The sequence below is a fragment of the Chanodichthys erythropterus genome, chromosome 10, assembly GCF_024489055.1.
Source record: "Chanodichthys erythropterus isolate Z2021 chromosome 10, ASM2448905v1, whole genome shotgun sequence".
NCBI lineage: Eukaryota > Metazoa > Chordata > Actinopteri > Cypriniformes > Xenocyprididae > Chanodichthys > Chanodichthys erythropterus.
Genome location: NC_090230.1, coordinates 51906089 through 51922156, shown reverse-complemented (window position 1 = coordinate 51922156; position 16068 = coordinate 51906089). Strand labels below are relative to the sequence as shown.

The following is a 16068-nucleotide window of genomic DNA, read 5'->3' as shown; positions in this document are numbered from 1 at the left end:
TAAAATAAGAAACTACCAGTGACCCATGTGTTTTCTGAGCTAAGTTACAGTATAGATGTTTTAAGATGAAACAATTTTGAGACAACCAGTGGCTTTGATACTGTATTATTTTATTCTATATATTTTGAATTTAAATCACTAGACACAGAGAGTTCAATTGGGTTACTGTTAGCTTAATAATACCAACAGCTGTCATATTTTCCTGACAGCGTTCAATTACACAAATGCAAACACTGAAAGCATTCGGTTCTTTCTTCAAAGAAACTTGAAAGCTAAAAGCAACCTACAACTGAGGATTTACTTAGCAAAGTGGCCTCTTAGGACCCACTTTGATATCATAAATTAACCATTGCATTAATTTGTAATTGGGCTGAACCTCTCTACCTAATTCTCTAATGAGATTGAGCGATTTCTTTTCTTAGCGACAAGATATATGTTCCCATTCTCTACATTACACAGATTAAATATTGAGCCATGCTCCATTAGTTATATTGAGCTCTTCTAAAACCAGTAACCAACCCCTGCTGCCTAGTAGACAGACGGATAGCACGGAGGAAGACGACCTTTTGTCCATGCCCTTGTCAAGGCAACGCAAGGCGAAATGTCAGCAGGAGCACAAAGCACCAAGCCCCCTGTATGGACACGCGTTTAATAGATTATTTTGTTGTCTCTGTGTTTTAACAGAGTTCAGGTCTGGTAAGGCAACAGTGAGTGCTGCTGCTTCAGAAGAGCCATCGACCTTGTGCTGCGCTGATCAGTTTAGGCCATTTTTTTTATTGCGGTTTTCATTAATCCACATGCTCTGCCAAAGTCAGCCTTGCATCCATCATTCAGCCGAGCGCTGTATCTCATAGGACTTACTGCATCTGTATTAGAGGAGACCAGGGGTGATGGAGCTACAAATCTACCTGTAGTCTTCTCTGATACAAGAATATAAATGTGTCAAAAATAAATCTAACATTAATAGACTTGACTTAAAAATTGTATAAATGCTGAATATTGAAGAGTCTTCAACTAAATACTTTTATAATGTATTTTTAAATTATTTAATTATACATTTTATAATGTATAATTAAATTGTTCAGTTCAGTCTAACTTTTAACCCAAATATATATGTAACACATATTATAGATATATTATATAATGTATATTAGTATTCATGTATTTTTTTCTGAAATTACTTAAAAGGGTGATTCAAAGAACATTACAATGAGAAATTACAATAAAAGTTATTTAAAATAATCAAGGCATATTTTTCAATATGTATGTGTGTGTGTGTATATATATATATATATATATATATATATATATATATATATATATATATATATATATATATATATATATATATATATACTGTTTTTACTACACTGTAAAAAAATATTCTGTAGTTTTTAGAAAATAATAATTTTGGCAGCTGTGGTTGCCAGAATAATTTTGTAAAAAAAATACAGAAAAACTGTAAACACATTTACAGAACAAACTGTAAATCTTACAGTATAAAACTGTAATTTACAAACAAGAAAATTTGAATGTAAACCAGTAAATTCAACAATGCACAGTACTACTAAAATCTGTTTCGTAACTTTAACATATACTGACAACCACCATAATAATGCAGGTGGTAAAAGAGAAAGCCACATGAAGAATCGGTTCATCACAAATAGTTTTTCCACGAGCTGAAGTATAAACTAATATAAAGAAGGTGCAAAGAGTCATTCACGCAAACACGATACACCATCATGGTAACCTACAATACTTACAGAATGCAATAATAAACATTCATTAAACAACAGAAGATGTAACACGAAACCCTAATGTACATTACTGATAACAAAAACCATTAAGAAACATGATTTTTTAAACAAAATACTTTAAAATGTGGAGTGTCACACAGGGAATTGTGGGAATATCAGTTTACAGTTTTTGACTGTAAATTATACATCGATTTTTTTTTTTTTACTTCTAAAAATTGTAAAATTGATAGCATTTTACTGTGAAAATTACATAAAATGTCTGGTAAGAGCTTTTACAGTTTTCCCTGTATATAGTACGGGAACTTACTGTTAACCTATTTACAATTTTTTTCCAAAGCGTTTTTACAATATTTTACCGTTAAAATCACATTCATTTTTTACAGTGTACATAAATATAATTTTATAAAATAAAATATATTATTAATGTTAAGTTTAAAACGTTAAGTTCAAAACTTTATAAAAAATGTTTTCACCAATTTTCATACCTTAAAATAATTGTCAGAAGGAAACTTTTTTTCAAAATCCCTACAACATACCAGTCCATTTTACTAAAATTCTTTGTCATGCTTTAACAGAATCTACAATTGGCCGTTTTTTGCTCAATTATTATTTTTATGATTATTTTTTTTAAAAGCTTTGATACATGAAGGATTTTTTTTTTCTGTGCAAATGAATCAAGATTTTTAGTGATGATTTCTAAAGCAAACATTACTATTTACAAAAAAAACAGCAATTTTCAAACTAAAATAATTGTCATTGAAGAAATTGTGTTTCAAAAGCCCTATAAAAATACCAGTCCATTTTACTAAAATTCCTCATAATTATTTAACAGAAAGGAATAAATGTACAATTGTTCATTTTTTACTCAGTTATTATTTTTATGAATATTTTTCTATATTTTGCGCTTCTGCTTTGTCTTGGTTGAGTTATTCGCCGCAGTCGTGCTCTCGGACTTGTTGAGGTTATCTGGTCGACCCTTAGCTGTTGTAACCAGGCCATTACACGTGCACCTTCCCCTCTGTTGTCAAATTCAGCATTTTTCCATAACTACCTACTCAGCCACTCGGTTAGAATATTGGATGCTTGAAGGTGAAGCACCCTTGAGTATTGTATTGCAGGTCATCCATTACCATAATTGGTTTTACCGACCAAGTAGGTTTCCTTACATAACCCATTTTAAATGTTTAATTGCTCCGTTTTGAAGTTAGTAAGTTAAAAGTGGTGTCTTAGTGTCGTGTTTTGCCCATATAAACAAAATTAAAGCTTCACGCTTATCATCCTTAGTGCAGGCTATGTGGTTTGTTGGTTGTTGTTGTTGTTGCTAAGCTTTGAGTAAGATAGCGTCTGTCACCATTCGGAAAGGCAGCTTGTGTTTCGCTGTCTAAGTTACACTCGCACGGAAAGTCGAACAACAGCCTAAACTAACAGACAGGCTGGTTAATGTTACAGCATCTCTGGCCATTGTCAGGCCTTTTAAGACAGTTGATGTGTCTTATCTGGTCTAAAATCTCCCTTTCTTCTGGCCTTACGATTTCTGTCATGAGTCAGTGTAGATGAGAATGTCCAAAACATGATTAGTCTTGATCATTTTGCCCAGGGCTATTTTTATGTTTAGGAGCATCCCATGTTTTTGATGTTATTTTGATACTTTGGAATCAGAATATGTTGTAGGAGTGTGTGTGTTTTATGTTTGCATGTGTGTCGTATGAATACGGGGGATTAGTGTCATATTTTGAGGCTGTATGATTCATGTGACTAACATGTGTAGGTGGTACTACAAGGGTCTAAAATGGAGATGTTCATTTTAGTCTTTTGGCTAAAAAAAACACATACACACTAAAAGCTTTGAGACATGAAGGATTTATTTTCTGTGTGAATGATTCAAGATTTTTTAGAAATGACTGCTAAAGCAAGAGTTACTATTACCATTAATTATTATTGATCATACTAAGGCTGGGAAAAAGTTTTTTAAATGTTTTTAAATCTCAATATTTTTCAGCCTTTTTTTGATATGTCAATATCAAATAATATCAAATATAAAATATATATATTTTTTATTTTATCAGGTAAACCATCATTTCAACTTGTAGCCAACTACATTTAATGTAAAAGTAAAATACAGTAAAAATAAAAAAGAAGAATGAAGAATAATGAAGAATGATAATCATTTTCATTTATGCCCTTTATGCACTAATATGACAATACAAAAAAATAAAATAAATAAATTTGGCTTTCAAAATACTTTAGTAAGTATATAATAGGTAAATATTGCTGTTTTTTTATGTATTCTCATATTAGAGTGTAAAGGGGCTAAATAAAAATGAACAATTTTCAATCAATTGGCTGAAATGGACAGTTTGAACTGATTCATGGAAATGAATTAAACTTACTTAGTTTTATATTTGCAGCAAAATCATTGCTAAAATAAATGCATAAATACCTCAAATCATGCAGTTTTTTTGAAGAGAGTAAAGCTAGCTAGAATCAGTAACCTAGAAACCCACACAGACTGCCCTAGCAACCACCTAGCAACCAGCCAGAACATCCTAGCATAGCAATGTGGCGATAACTCAGACGTTATTAGCGACAGCAATGCACTGGCAGTCACTCCAACACCCTTTTGTACGGTCAAGCACCACTCAGATTCACTTAATGTCTTAATGTATTATCACTGAATATATGATCTGCGTTATTAATCTCATTTGCCTCCAGAAGTGGAGCTGTTTTTCTTAATAAGGAATTTAGAGATTAGGAAATCAGTCTAAATCAAGGTTATTTGGCACGGTGTTATATTATAAGTGTCAGTTTATATTATAAAATTTTCATTTATCTTTTGCCAGGTTTTATTTGATTTATTCAAACATCACCCATATGATCCAGATACTGTAGATCCAGTGAACCAGGCTGAGTAAATAACTGACCATAAATGTGATTAAACTGTCCGAACATTAAGGTTTTATACGTGTGCTACCATACGTGAGGGGAAAACCACAGGACAGCACTGAAGCAAGCTCTCAACGCCTCAAGCAAGAGTCATATTAAAGTATAATTCAGTTACGCACCGCATAAACCCATTACTCGTGAAATAGCCTGGTGCTGTGAGGAGGCAGGAAACCCGTTTGCACATATTGGATCAGGGGTTCATCACTTGCGCCTTTTCTCATATCAGATATCCACAGTCTCGTTGGATAAAGTCTGTCAGCCGAAGCCTTTGAATTGTGCTGACTGCACCACTCTGGTGAAATATCTCTCGCTGATGTTGGCTGTCGGGTACCTTGAGATGATTGAATGCACAGGAAGAAACCGCAAATGATCTGCACAGAACATCAGGGAGGGCAGGGATCTGACAATTGAGCGCAACAGACCGCTTCTGGAAGCAAAATTCCACTCATTATCTCAAAAGGGAAGTAGATTTTTAACAATAATATGTAAACCTTTCAAGCCTCAAGACAGACCTTCTGTATCAAGATCAGTGTGATTTCAATTTCATTTTTTTTGAAGAATTCCTAGTGAAGATCTACACTTCCCATAATGCTGAAAAGACCTCAACCAATTAAGGCACCCGCACACTAGATAATCGGGCCGATTTTGGGCCCAATTCCCACCGTTCTGACAATCCTAGGTAAAGTCCAGATTATCTTATCAGATTTTCCTGTGGTGTGAGGCAGGGCTGCCAACTCTCACACATTCAGAGCTAGACTCACTCAATTGACACTTTTCTCTCACGCCACTCGTCCATATCCTCACGCAGTAAAAATTAGGGCTGCCCCCTAATAGTTGACTACACTCTAAAAAATGTTTGGTTAAAAACAACCCAAGTTGGGTTGAAAATGGACAAACCCAGCAATTGGGTTGTTTTAACCCAGTGGTTGGGTTAAATGTTTGCCCAACCTGCTGGGTAGTTTTATTTAACCCAACTACTGATCAAAAATGACTATATGGCTGGCTTAAAATTAATCCAAAATAGGTGAGAAATTAAAAATCAGACACATAATTACTAGAGGCAACAATAATAATCAAAAGGTGTACATTTATTAATAAGCAATTTAATAAATGTTTATTGTTTATTATTCATTATCTTATTGATAAATGCTCATTTATTAAACATATTAATAAATGTTCATTTCCAGCATATTTTGGGTTCATTTCAAGCAAGCAATACAGTAATTTTTATACAACAGTTGAGTTAAATAAAACTACCCAGCACGTTGGGCAAACATTTAACCCAACCACTGGGTTAAAACAACCCAATTGCTGGGTTTGTCCATTTTCGACCCAACTTGGGTTGTTTTTAACCCAGTATTTTTTAGAGTGTAACCGTTAGTCGACAAGAAGAGGCTTAGTCGACCAACATTTTATTAGTCGTTTAGTTTTATTTTGAAATTCGAAACAAATTTTGGCTCTCTTTAATCTGGCTTGACAGGCACTTGAACTGATCATCTGTTCCTCTTTACTAGTTATAGCACAAAATAAACATGAATGAACATCAGAAGGTATGCTGAAAGATACAGTACAACTTATGTATCATGTCTCATGTAATCGCTCAATCAGTGTCTCAACCACGGAAAAACATCAGCTTTTAAACAATATGTCATGTAACGTCACATTTACCTCAGAAAAGCCATTCAATGACCATAAACTCAGTAGTTAACTAGAAGAATAAACTCCAGAGTTTGCAAAAATATGCAGTATATTACATATTCATTATATTTTTAGTTTTTATAATATTTTTAACTTATTATAGTGTTTTATCATTATTATTATTATTATTATTATTATTATTATATTAAAAACTGCATTATATGCAATTGTATTCAAATCAGTTGCTAATTTTCACCTTTTTAATATTCTAGTACTGGCTGACAGGGTTCCCTGTATAGTTTACAGCATTAGAGAAAAATGAACATGTACTGTATCTAATACATCCCAATGAATCGATACTGAATCTAATTGAATCTAGATCGGTGTCAATACACAGCCCTAATAAAAACACAGTACCAGTCATTGTAAACATTGTAACATTGTCACTAATGATACCCTCATTTCACGATTCAATACATATCACCATACTGATGAACTATACTAACTCACAATACGATAAGGTAAAAGGATAACAAAAAAAGTACTGTTGATTAAAATGCTAAATTTGGTATTGCATTGGGGGTGGAAATGAATAGGCTTGGACTTGGTGCTAGTAATGGTAATACTTTGGTAATACTAATGGTAACACCAGAATAAAAATATTCATTATTCTGACACCTAAATTTCTTTTAGATGAATATGTTTGCACTCTCTCACTGACTAGATATATTTAAAATAATGTAGACCACTTTTTACTGGTAACATAAGACATTTGGCATTTTAAGAACCCACAAATATTCCCCCATTGCATAATTGTACATGATATATCATATATAGTAGTTTAATATGGTACTGACACTAAAACTCTGCAAAGTTGAATTTTTTCTCACACAGTTATTTTCATTTTGGGTGAATTATGCACAACACATATTGTCACTATCCACAATATGATATTGTTGCCTTTTTGTATTGTGGTATATTGTGACACGATATATTCGTACACCCGCTAGTTAATAAAACTAATAAAAAATGTTTCATTCACCAAATGTTTGACAGTCAAAATACACTTCTTGTGATCCCCAACCTCACTCCAATAGTTCTTACTCTAAGCTGAACTCAAAAGTTGGCAGTCCTGTGTGAAATGTGTTAAGAGAGATTGAATCTGCTCACAAGAATGTCGGGGCCAGACCGATCTCAAATCGTAAATATCCAACATGTTGAATATTTATGATCAGAAATCCTGTTGTGTAGGGGGATCCCCGAGGACAAAGGCACATGCACTCTGGAAATTGATCGAAACAATACTTAATTAGAAAGTGAGCCGATGGAAGACGGAAGCATAGCATGACTTTGTCCAAACCTTTTTCTTTCTCTTTTTTTCATGAATTTTCTGTAAAAAAGCAGTTCTAATCTCTATTTTCCATTTTCCCTTTTTTTTCATTGCACTGTGACTAAACTGAGTTGTGCTTTTGGTTATGTATCTGGAGACACTGCTGTTACATAAAACTAGGACGTGGTGGCATTTACAAACAAAGTATTTTCCTAAGCGATAGTGAATAGCAGAGGAAGAATCCGGCTCTCTTGTCTCTGTACTCTTGTATTTGGTATTATGATAAACACCATAGCGAATACAAAAATCTGAATGGCAGTTTGAAAACATGAAAATACTGTGTGACTTTGTTTTTTCTCCATATGAAGCTGGTGTCAGAAATGGAAAGTTGATCAGCGTTGCCCTTGTGTGTGTTTTTTTTATTGCAGTACACCTAATTAGCCTAATAACAACACATAATTATGACAGATATCAGTCATAGCAGTTCAAATACTGGACAAACGTAAAAATATTAAAGGGTTAGTTCACCCAAAAATGAAAATTCTGTCATTAATTACTCACCCTCATGTCGTTCCAGACACTAAGGCCTTCATTGATCTCCTGAGCACAAATTAAGATATATTTTTCATAAAATCGGATGGCTCAGTGAGGCCTGCATTTCCAGCAAGATAATTAGCACGTTCAAATTCCCAGAAAGCTACTAAATACGTATTTAAAACAGCTCATGTGACTACAGTGGTTCAACCATAATGTTATGAAGCGATGAAGCTTCATGAAGCAGTGTTTTGAAATCGCCCATCACTAGATATTGTTGAATAAAGTCGTTATTTGTTTTTGTTTTTGTTTTTGGTGCACAAAAAGTATTCTCGTCGCTTCATAACATTAAGGTTGAACCACTGTAGTCACATGATCTGTTTTTAATACTTCTTTAGTAGATTTCTGGGCATTGAAAGTGTTAATTGTCTTGCTGGCAATGCAGGCCTTACTGAGCCATTCAATTTTATGAAAAATATCTTAATTTGTGTTCCGAAGATGAATGAAGGTCTTATGGGTGTGGAACGACATGAGGGTGAGTAATTAATGACAGAATTTTTTTTTTTCATTTTTGGGTGAACTAACCCTTTAATAAAATATGACTCAAAAACTGTCAGAGAATATAATTGCGTTTTCGAAAATTCGAAATTTTTCATGCTGAGCATTAGTGTTAGTGTGAACAGGCCTTTGAACTTAAAACCTAATTATATATATCTGAATATTTTGCAATAAACTTCAAATATATTGTTTTAACCTAGAGTAAAAAATCAGTAACTACAAGTGAATGGTGTTTTACCATTGTTTTTGATTCATTACATCATTTTTCAGTGACTTATTGGATGAGTAGTTCATTCTAGGACTGTGTTGAAACCCAATCTATCTTAATTTTAACAAACCAATATTGAATCTTAAAGTCAGCATGAAATGAAAGTTGGAATAGTCTTTTCTTCCCTGTTGTAACTTATATCTAAGTGAAACAGCTTCTCGAACAAGAACAAATGTAGGGCGAGACTTGATTTTGTTCATGGGGAATTGATTGGATGGTTGTGGTTTGCTATTGGTGGATCTCGTGTGAGTCATAGGCGCCAATCCCGTTGGTGCTCCAGCCCCCGAAATGGTCGAGCACCCACGGAAAAATACGAGATATTCTCCATTGATTTTAACCAATAAAAATTCGATTGGAGCTTTCAGACACAATCTTAACCCTTTTTTATAGTTTATTTAAGGCCGTTTCTATGGCGATATTTTAATGGTAAACTTCAAGAGAGCATCCAAGTGATGCGCGAGCACAAATGGCCTTGCTCTCGTTTAGATGCGCTCAAACCATTTTTTTACAGTCTATGGCTCAAACTCTCCTTGCATCAGATATCAGCGAGAGCATGACTCGTGAGTCGCAACAATGCACGGATATAATACAAATGAAACATCCAGTTGACGTTAATTTGAGTTAAGCAACCTAGCGCTGAAACGTGTTGTTTTTGAAATCATACCGAGGAACGTTGTGTTGAGTCTTCAGACATGCGTGTCAATCTATCGCCTGACTCTACTTTCCAGGGAAATCACTAACAAAATGCACACAAACATGTCCCTGCTCTTGATATACAAACATTAAGGAACTTATTTGAACTTAATGAGAAAAAAATTATATGAGGGCAGATTCGAACCACAGATAGTTAGAGCACGGCTGAACCTCTGACTCTGTTTACAAAAATACTACCATGAGCCCATTAGGGAATACGAAAAATAAGTGCGGATTTATCTATAATATGGATGTAATTGGGGGGGGGGGGGGGGTGATGATGTGAGGCACTGGGCACCCACCGGCAGAAACATAAATCGGCGCCTATGGTGTGAGTGACAGGTTTTCCCGCCCTCATGCCAGTAAATACGTCATTAGAGAAGAGAAGAGATGTTGCTGCAAGAGTGAGGGGAATTTTTTTATTTTTTATTATTATTTTAAATACCTATTAAGAAATTGAATGGGAAAATACTTGTGGAACCAAGGCTGCTAAAAATGTGAACAGTAACGTTTGTGCTGTTGAGAAGCAAACCAAATCCATACAGGCCAGAAATATTTATGGAATTGGTGAGAAGGGGAAAGAGGGAGATTTTTCTATGAAGCAAGAGTAGAAAAAAGCAGTGTGGCTCAGAGCCGCTGGTCAAGTGGAGAGAATCCTGGCGGTATCTGGTACATGAGAGAAGCCGTTGAGCAATGCACCTTGGCAGAAGCTGACAGGCCGAGGTTGAAAATTTGGGAAAAATGAGGTGCACTGAATAAATCCTCGCTGCTAAAGAAATACTAGCTTGAGGTGCAAAAATAGTTAAGATATTTTGATAGAATTTTCATAGAATTATTTTTTTATTTTATATTTATTATATAATTATTATTTAAAAATTAAAAATAAATCTTGAATCAAGTTTCTTACCATATACTGTTTTATTCTTTGAATGTATTTATTTATTTTTTTCCCGTTTCTGGAGGAACATGAATTTTTTTTTTTTTCATGCTTCTGCAGCTTTATTTTTACATTTTGTTTCTCCAAATAGCTATTCATGGTGGACAACGCCGCAGACGACTGGAGGATAGCCATGACCTATGAGCGCATCTTCTTCATCTGCCTGGAGATCTTAGTGTGCGCCATACATCCCATCCCAGGCAACTACACCTTCACGTGGACAGCGCGGCTAGCCTTTTCTTACGCCCCTTCCAAGACTGATGCCGATGTGGATATCATCCTGTCCATTCCCATGTTTCTCCGTCTGTACCTCATTGCTCGCGTCATGCTGCTGCATAGCAAACTCTTTACTGATGCTTCATCACGCAGTATCGGTGCCCTCAACAAGATAAACTTCAACACACGCTTTGTTATGAAGACCCTCATGACTATCTGTCCCGGCACAGTGCTGCTGGTGTTCACCATTTCTCTGTGGATCATCGCTGCCTGGACTGTGAGGGCCTGCGAAAGGTGGCCCGCTTTGTTGCTCTGACAGTAGTAAATGGAAGTCAATATTGATGGGAAGATTTTTATAAGATCTTAAAGTCAGACTTTAAATTGTATGAAAATAATTTGATTATATACAGTACTGTGCAAAAGTCTTAGGCACATTAGTATTTTCTCACAAAAAAGTTGGTTTTAAGCCAGTTATTTATGTCTTTTGCCATAGTGTGTCAGTAGGAAATATCAGTTTACATTTCCAAACATTACTTTTACCATTAATTGTTATAATCCAGTGAGATTTTTGTATACATACACACACACACACACACACACACACACACACACACACACACACACACACACACATATATACAGTCAAACCAAAAATTACTCACATTTTTTATATATTTTTACTAGTGGGTGCAGGACGTTATGCAAGTGAGGATAGCAAAATAGAGTAAACTGTGACACATTATACCCAAAAAATCTTCATACAATGGACTACCAGTAAAATTGATAAAACATTTGGAACCAAAAATTATTCAGACACTTTGACCTGACCATGTTTTGCTTAAGTGTTATCTGACATAATTAAGATTAATTTTTCTGACACAGTTTTACTCTGAGATCTTGTAATATTTTATTACCATTTTTTAAAACTATAGTGAATAAACTGTATTAATTAATGAAATGTTCAAGGTGTCTGAAGAAATTTTGGTTTGACTGTGTATATATATATATATATATATATATATATATATAATATATATATAGTGAGATTTGTGTGTGTGTGTATGTATGTATATATATATAACTATACAATTATTATGAATTATGAATTTGTGTTGTGAATTACATAGGTGGCCTTTTTTTAGAAAATGACACTGAATTAATATATACTCATACACACAATTATAATTTTTTTTGTTACATTATATAGTAATTCTCAGTTACTAGGTCACTAGTTTAAAGTATCAAAATGTATCATTTCAGAGAAAAAAGATACTGTGCCTTTCTCTCAACCTGTTAAACCCTATGGAGTATCAAATCTCTCACATCGCAGACCTGTGTGTTGCGTAACCTTTTAAACAACAGTTAAATAGGTTTGGAAACTGAGTCAATTGTGTCCCAACTCAGGTAGATCCCTCAATTAGCCAATTAAGTATTAGCTTACAACAACAACAGTATGTCCAATACTCTGCAGTGGCGTGAGCACTACTTAAATGTATAATGTGAGACAAATTACCACAATTTTCATGGCTGATTGATTAACTTACAATTAAGTCAGTCACTGTATATTGTAGTTGTTTTTTTTAATATGTCATTTTACATTTACTAGATACCATGACAACATGGATGTAACCAGCAATTTCCTTGGAGCCATGTGGTTGATCTCAATAACTTTTCTAACAATTGGATATGGAGATATGGTTCCTAATACATACTGTGGGAAAGGGGTCTGTCTCCTAACCGGCATCATGGTAAATGCTGTATCTTTGTGTACCATACATTTGTTTTTGACTGAGTGCTTAAGGCTTGTGTTTGTTTTGTCAGGGTGCCGGATGCACTGCTTTGGTAGTCGCTGTGGTCGCAAAAAAACTGGAATTAACCAAAGCCGAAAAACATGTACATAACTTTATGATGGACACCCAGCTGACAAAAAGGGTAAGTCTGAAAGAATTTTAGCCTTGTGGCATCTTATGTCACAGATTATTCTTAATCCCTGCAAACCTGTGAAAATAATATCCAGCTTATGCAAAGGGGAAAATAAGATGCATTTATTAAATATAAACAAAATGTGTGAATTAATTTAATGTGACACTCTTCTTACAGAACAGTATTTTGATACAAAATTTTAAAATAAACAAAATTCACCTTAGTAGCTGATTTATAAGCTTTTTGAGAAGAAAATCATCAGTAATAATGTTTGGCCTGACAGAAATGTGAGAAATTCGCTGGCCATGTCAAGAAATAGGCTAAGTATTCAGGGTTTCATTTTTCAAACATGGCTTACTTGGTTAGCCAGATAAGCTTCTTAACAGAAACTAGGTATAAACCAAAGTTTTGAGTTCTTTGGACCAAATTTAAAGGGATAGTTCACCCAAAAATTTAAATTCTGTTATCATTTACTCACCCTTATATCATTCCAAACCTGTATGAGATTTTTTCTTCTGTTGAACACAAAAGAAGATATTTTGAAAAATGTTGGTAACCAGACAGTTGACGACAGCCATTGACTTCCATAGTTTTTTTTCCCCCTAATGTGGAAGTCAGTGGCAACCGTCTACTGTCTGGTTACCAACATTCTTCAAAATATCTTCTTTTGTGTTCAACAGAAGACAGAAACTCATACAGGTTTGGAATGACATAAGGGTGAGTAAATGATGACAGAACTTTCATTTTTGGTTGAACTATCCCTTTAAAGATTAGTCACTTACGCTAATCTTTCTAATAGAGGACACAGTGGTTGTCCACTTTTTGAGCCGCCTTGCTTCCGGAAGTATATTTCCCATAGGGATTAAATAATAATAATAAAAATAATTGGTAAAGTTATAAAAGTTATAAGCCATGAACCAAACCAACCAGCAATGAGGTGTTTCAAACTTTGATTTGAAGCAAAAAAGACAAAGGAACAAGACTTTGTAATTAACAGCTTTAATGATGGGAAAGGACTACAATCCCATGAAGCATTGCAAATCTAGGGAAATAAAGAGAAACTAGGCTTGTTCGATTTGATGCAGCGCTGCACAGACCGATCGGTGGCTGACTTGAAGTAGTGCATGCCGGTGAGAAATTTTGTCTGACTTGAGACAGTGCAAATGCCATGTGACTGTGACGTATGGCTTCAAAGTACCGCAAGAGCGATTCGAGATCAGCCACCTAAGTCAGCCAGCGCAGTTTCTCAAGAGGAGCTGCATGAGCGCTGATGACGACACAGCTGTTTCATGATTGGCCGGGTTCACCGCATGACAACGATCACGTGTGTTTCGTGTTTTTTTTTCACGCCTTTAGTTTCACTAATGCTCACAAATCTGTATTTTTATGTACTTTTCATGTAGTTGCAATGTTACATTAGTTTTTATATAGTATATGCTTATATTGAACTTTATTCTTGTACAAACAGATGCTGTAAGCAGTACATAAAGTATTGAATGAAAATGTCTCTGAAACATTGGTGTATTAGTCAAATATTGAATTTATTTAACTGTGATAAAAAGCATGGAAACGCAGCACGAGCGTCACTACAGGAAGCAGAAAGTGTCCGACTTCACGTCTCCGTTTTAAGCTCCTCCCCGCCTGCACGCAGCTACTCTCGCCGATTGTTTACATTCAGCCGCAGTCGATGTCAAACACAACTACTGACGTGTCATTTGCAGTGCCTCATGGGAGTGGGTGGATGCTAAAGAGTTCTTTAAAAGTTCTTTAAAGAGAGTTTGTTCATCGTGATTCTCTGATTGGTGGAGGTTTTTGCAGAATCATGGGTAATGTAGTTTTCACAATGAACACAATTATCAAAAAAAAAAAAAAAAAAAACTTTGCAGATCACATTAGATCTGTCTTTTTAATTGTTTATAAGTTATTGTTAAAAATCAGTTCCTTGTGGGGAAAAAAAATTAATGAGATTTTTACTTCTGGAATCTGACAGTTTCACTCTAAAGTCTTACCAAAAGGATTGTTTTCAAACAGGTTTCCTAAGCAGTCTCTTATCTGTTATATGTTGTTTTGCCATTTTTGCAGCTCCTGTCCCATTCACTTTTGTTGCATTAAAAAAAAAAGGTGTAGCTAGTTGGCTAAATCATGTTGTTTGATTGCTAGCAAGCTAACTATTCAAGTAGAAATCCCAGGTTTACACTATCCTAAAATATATTTTGCAAACCAAGTAAGCCACGTTCAGACATTGGGGCCCAGGATGCCTCAGCAGAACCTTGTGCTGAATGCTACAATGCTAACTCTCCCACAGGTGAAAAACACAGCTGCTAATGTTCTCAGGGAGACGTGGCTCATTTATAAAAACACCAAGCTGGTGAGGAAGATGGACCACGCCAAAGTCAGGAAACATCAACGCAAGTTCCTTCAAGCCATTCACCAGTAAGTCAGACCTCTGGAGACCCTTGAGGACTTCTAGCGCCCTTTGTGTGTGTGTGTGTGTGTGTGTGTGTGTGTGTGTGTGTGTCTGTTTTTCAGTGCGAGTTAACCGGTTTGAGCTCTGAATTGTTTGACACCTGTAGCCCAGTGTAGGAGCCGCTGATGATGGATTCATTTTTGTCATGTTTGAATGGGTAAATCTGTTTGTACCAATTTTTTTTTTTTTTTTTTTTTATTTGCTGATCTGAGATATTTAGTATCGCTCGTTGTATTGATGCTCTGTTCTTCCATTATAGAGTTAATTCAGCCCTCAGTAAGGCACTAGTGAGGACACTTGCTTTTGGTATTTACGAGCCATCTAAAAGTGGACATAAGTGCCCTGTAAATGTCACATTCATCCAGTGACTGATTATTTGGGATACCCAAAAGGGAAAATGGGAATATAAACCCACCTCATTTCATCTGAAACCTTCTGGATTGTAGTTTCTTCACTATGTTTTATTTTCAGCCACTCCCAGAGATACTGGCTTGAAATTGTGGCCTTTAATGTTGGGTTATAAAGCACTGTACCATGAGTCTTTACCACAGCAACACTCTTTTCTCAGGACACAAGACAAACCAAACAGCTGAGATGCCCTTTAATAGTAAAAGAGACTTAATCATTCTGAATTGACTTTTATCATTTACAGTACATTTACATATAGTTTTTTTTTTACACCTAACACTAATCTTCTACTATCTTTGTCTTTTAATGAGAGTAGTTTATATTAAACTTCTAAACTATATAAAACAATCTTTTATGTATGTAAAGCATATTAGTGTATCAAAATAATGGGTCAAA

General features: G+C 34.9%; 1 protein-coding gene across 1 annotated transcript in view; it reads left to right on the top strand.

The window, feature by feature from the left end:
* The window catches only part of kcnn2 (potassium calcium-activated channel subfamily N member 2), a 42654-nt gene that overhangs the window by 9245 nt on the left and 17341 nt on the right, over positions 1 to 16068 (top strand). The window contains exons 3-6 of the mRNA XM_067399413.1: positions 10750 to 11168; positions 12481 to 12622; positions 12696 to 12806; positions 15103 to 15230. Coding sequence (XP_067255514.1) covers positions 10750 to 11168; positions 12481 to 12622; positions 12696 to 12806; positions 15103 to 15230 — 800 coding nt within the window. The remainder of the gene's footprint in view (positions 1 to 10749; positions 11169 to 12480; positions 12623 to 12695; positions 12807 to 15102; positions 15231 to 16068) is intronic.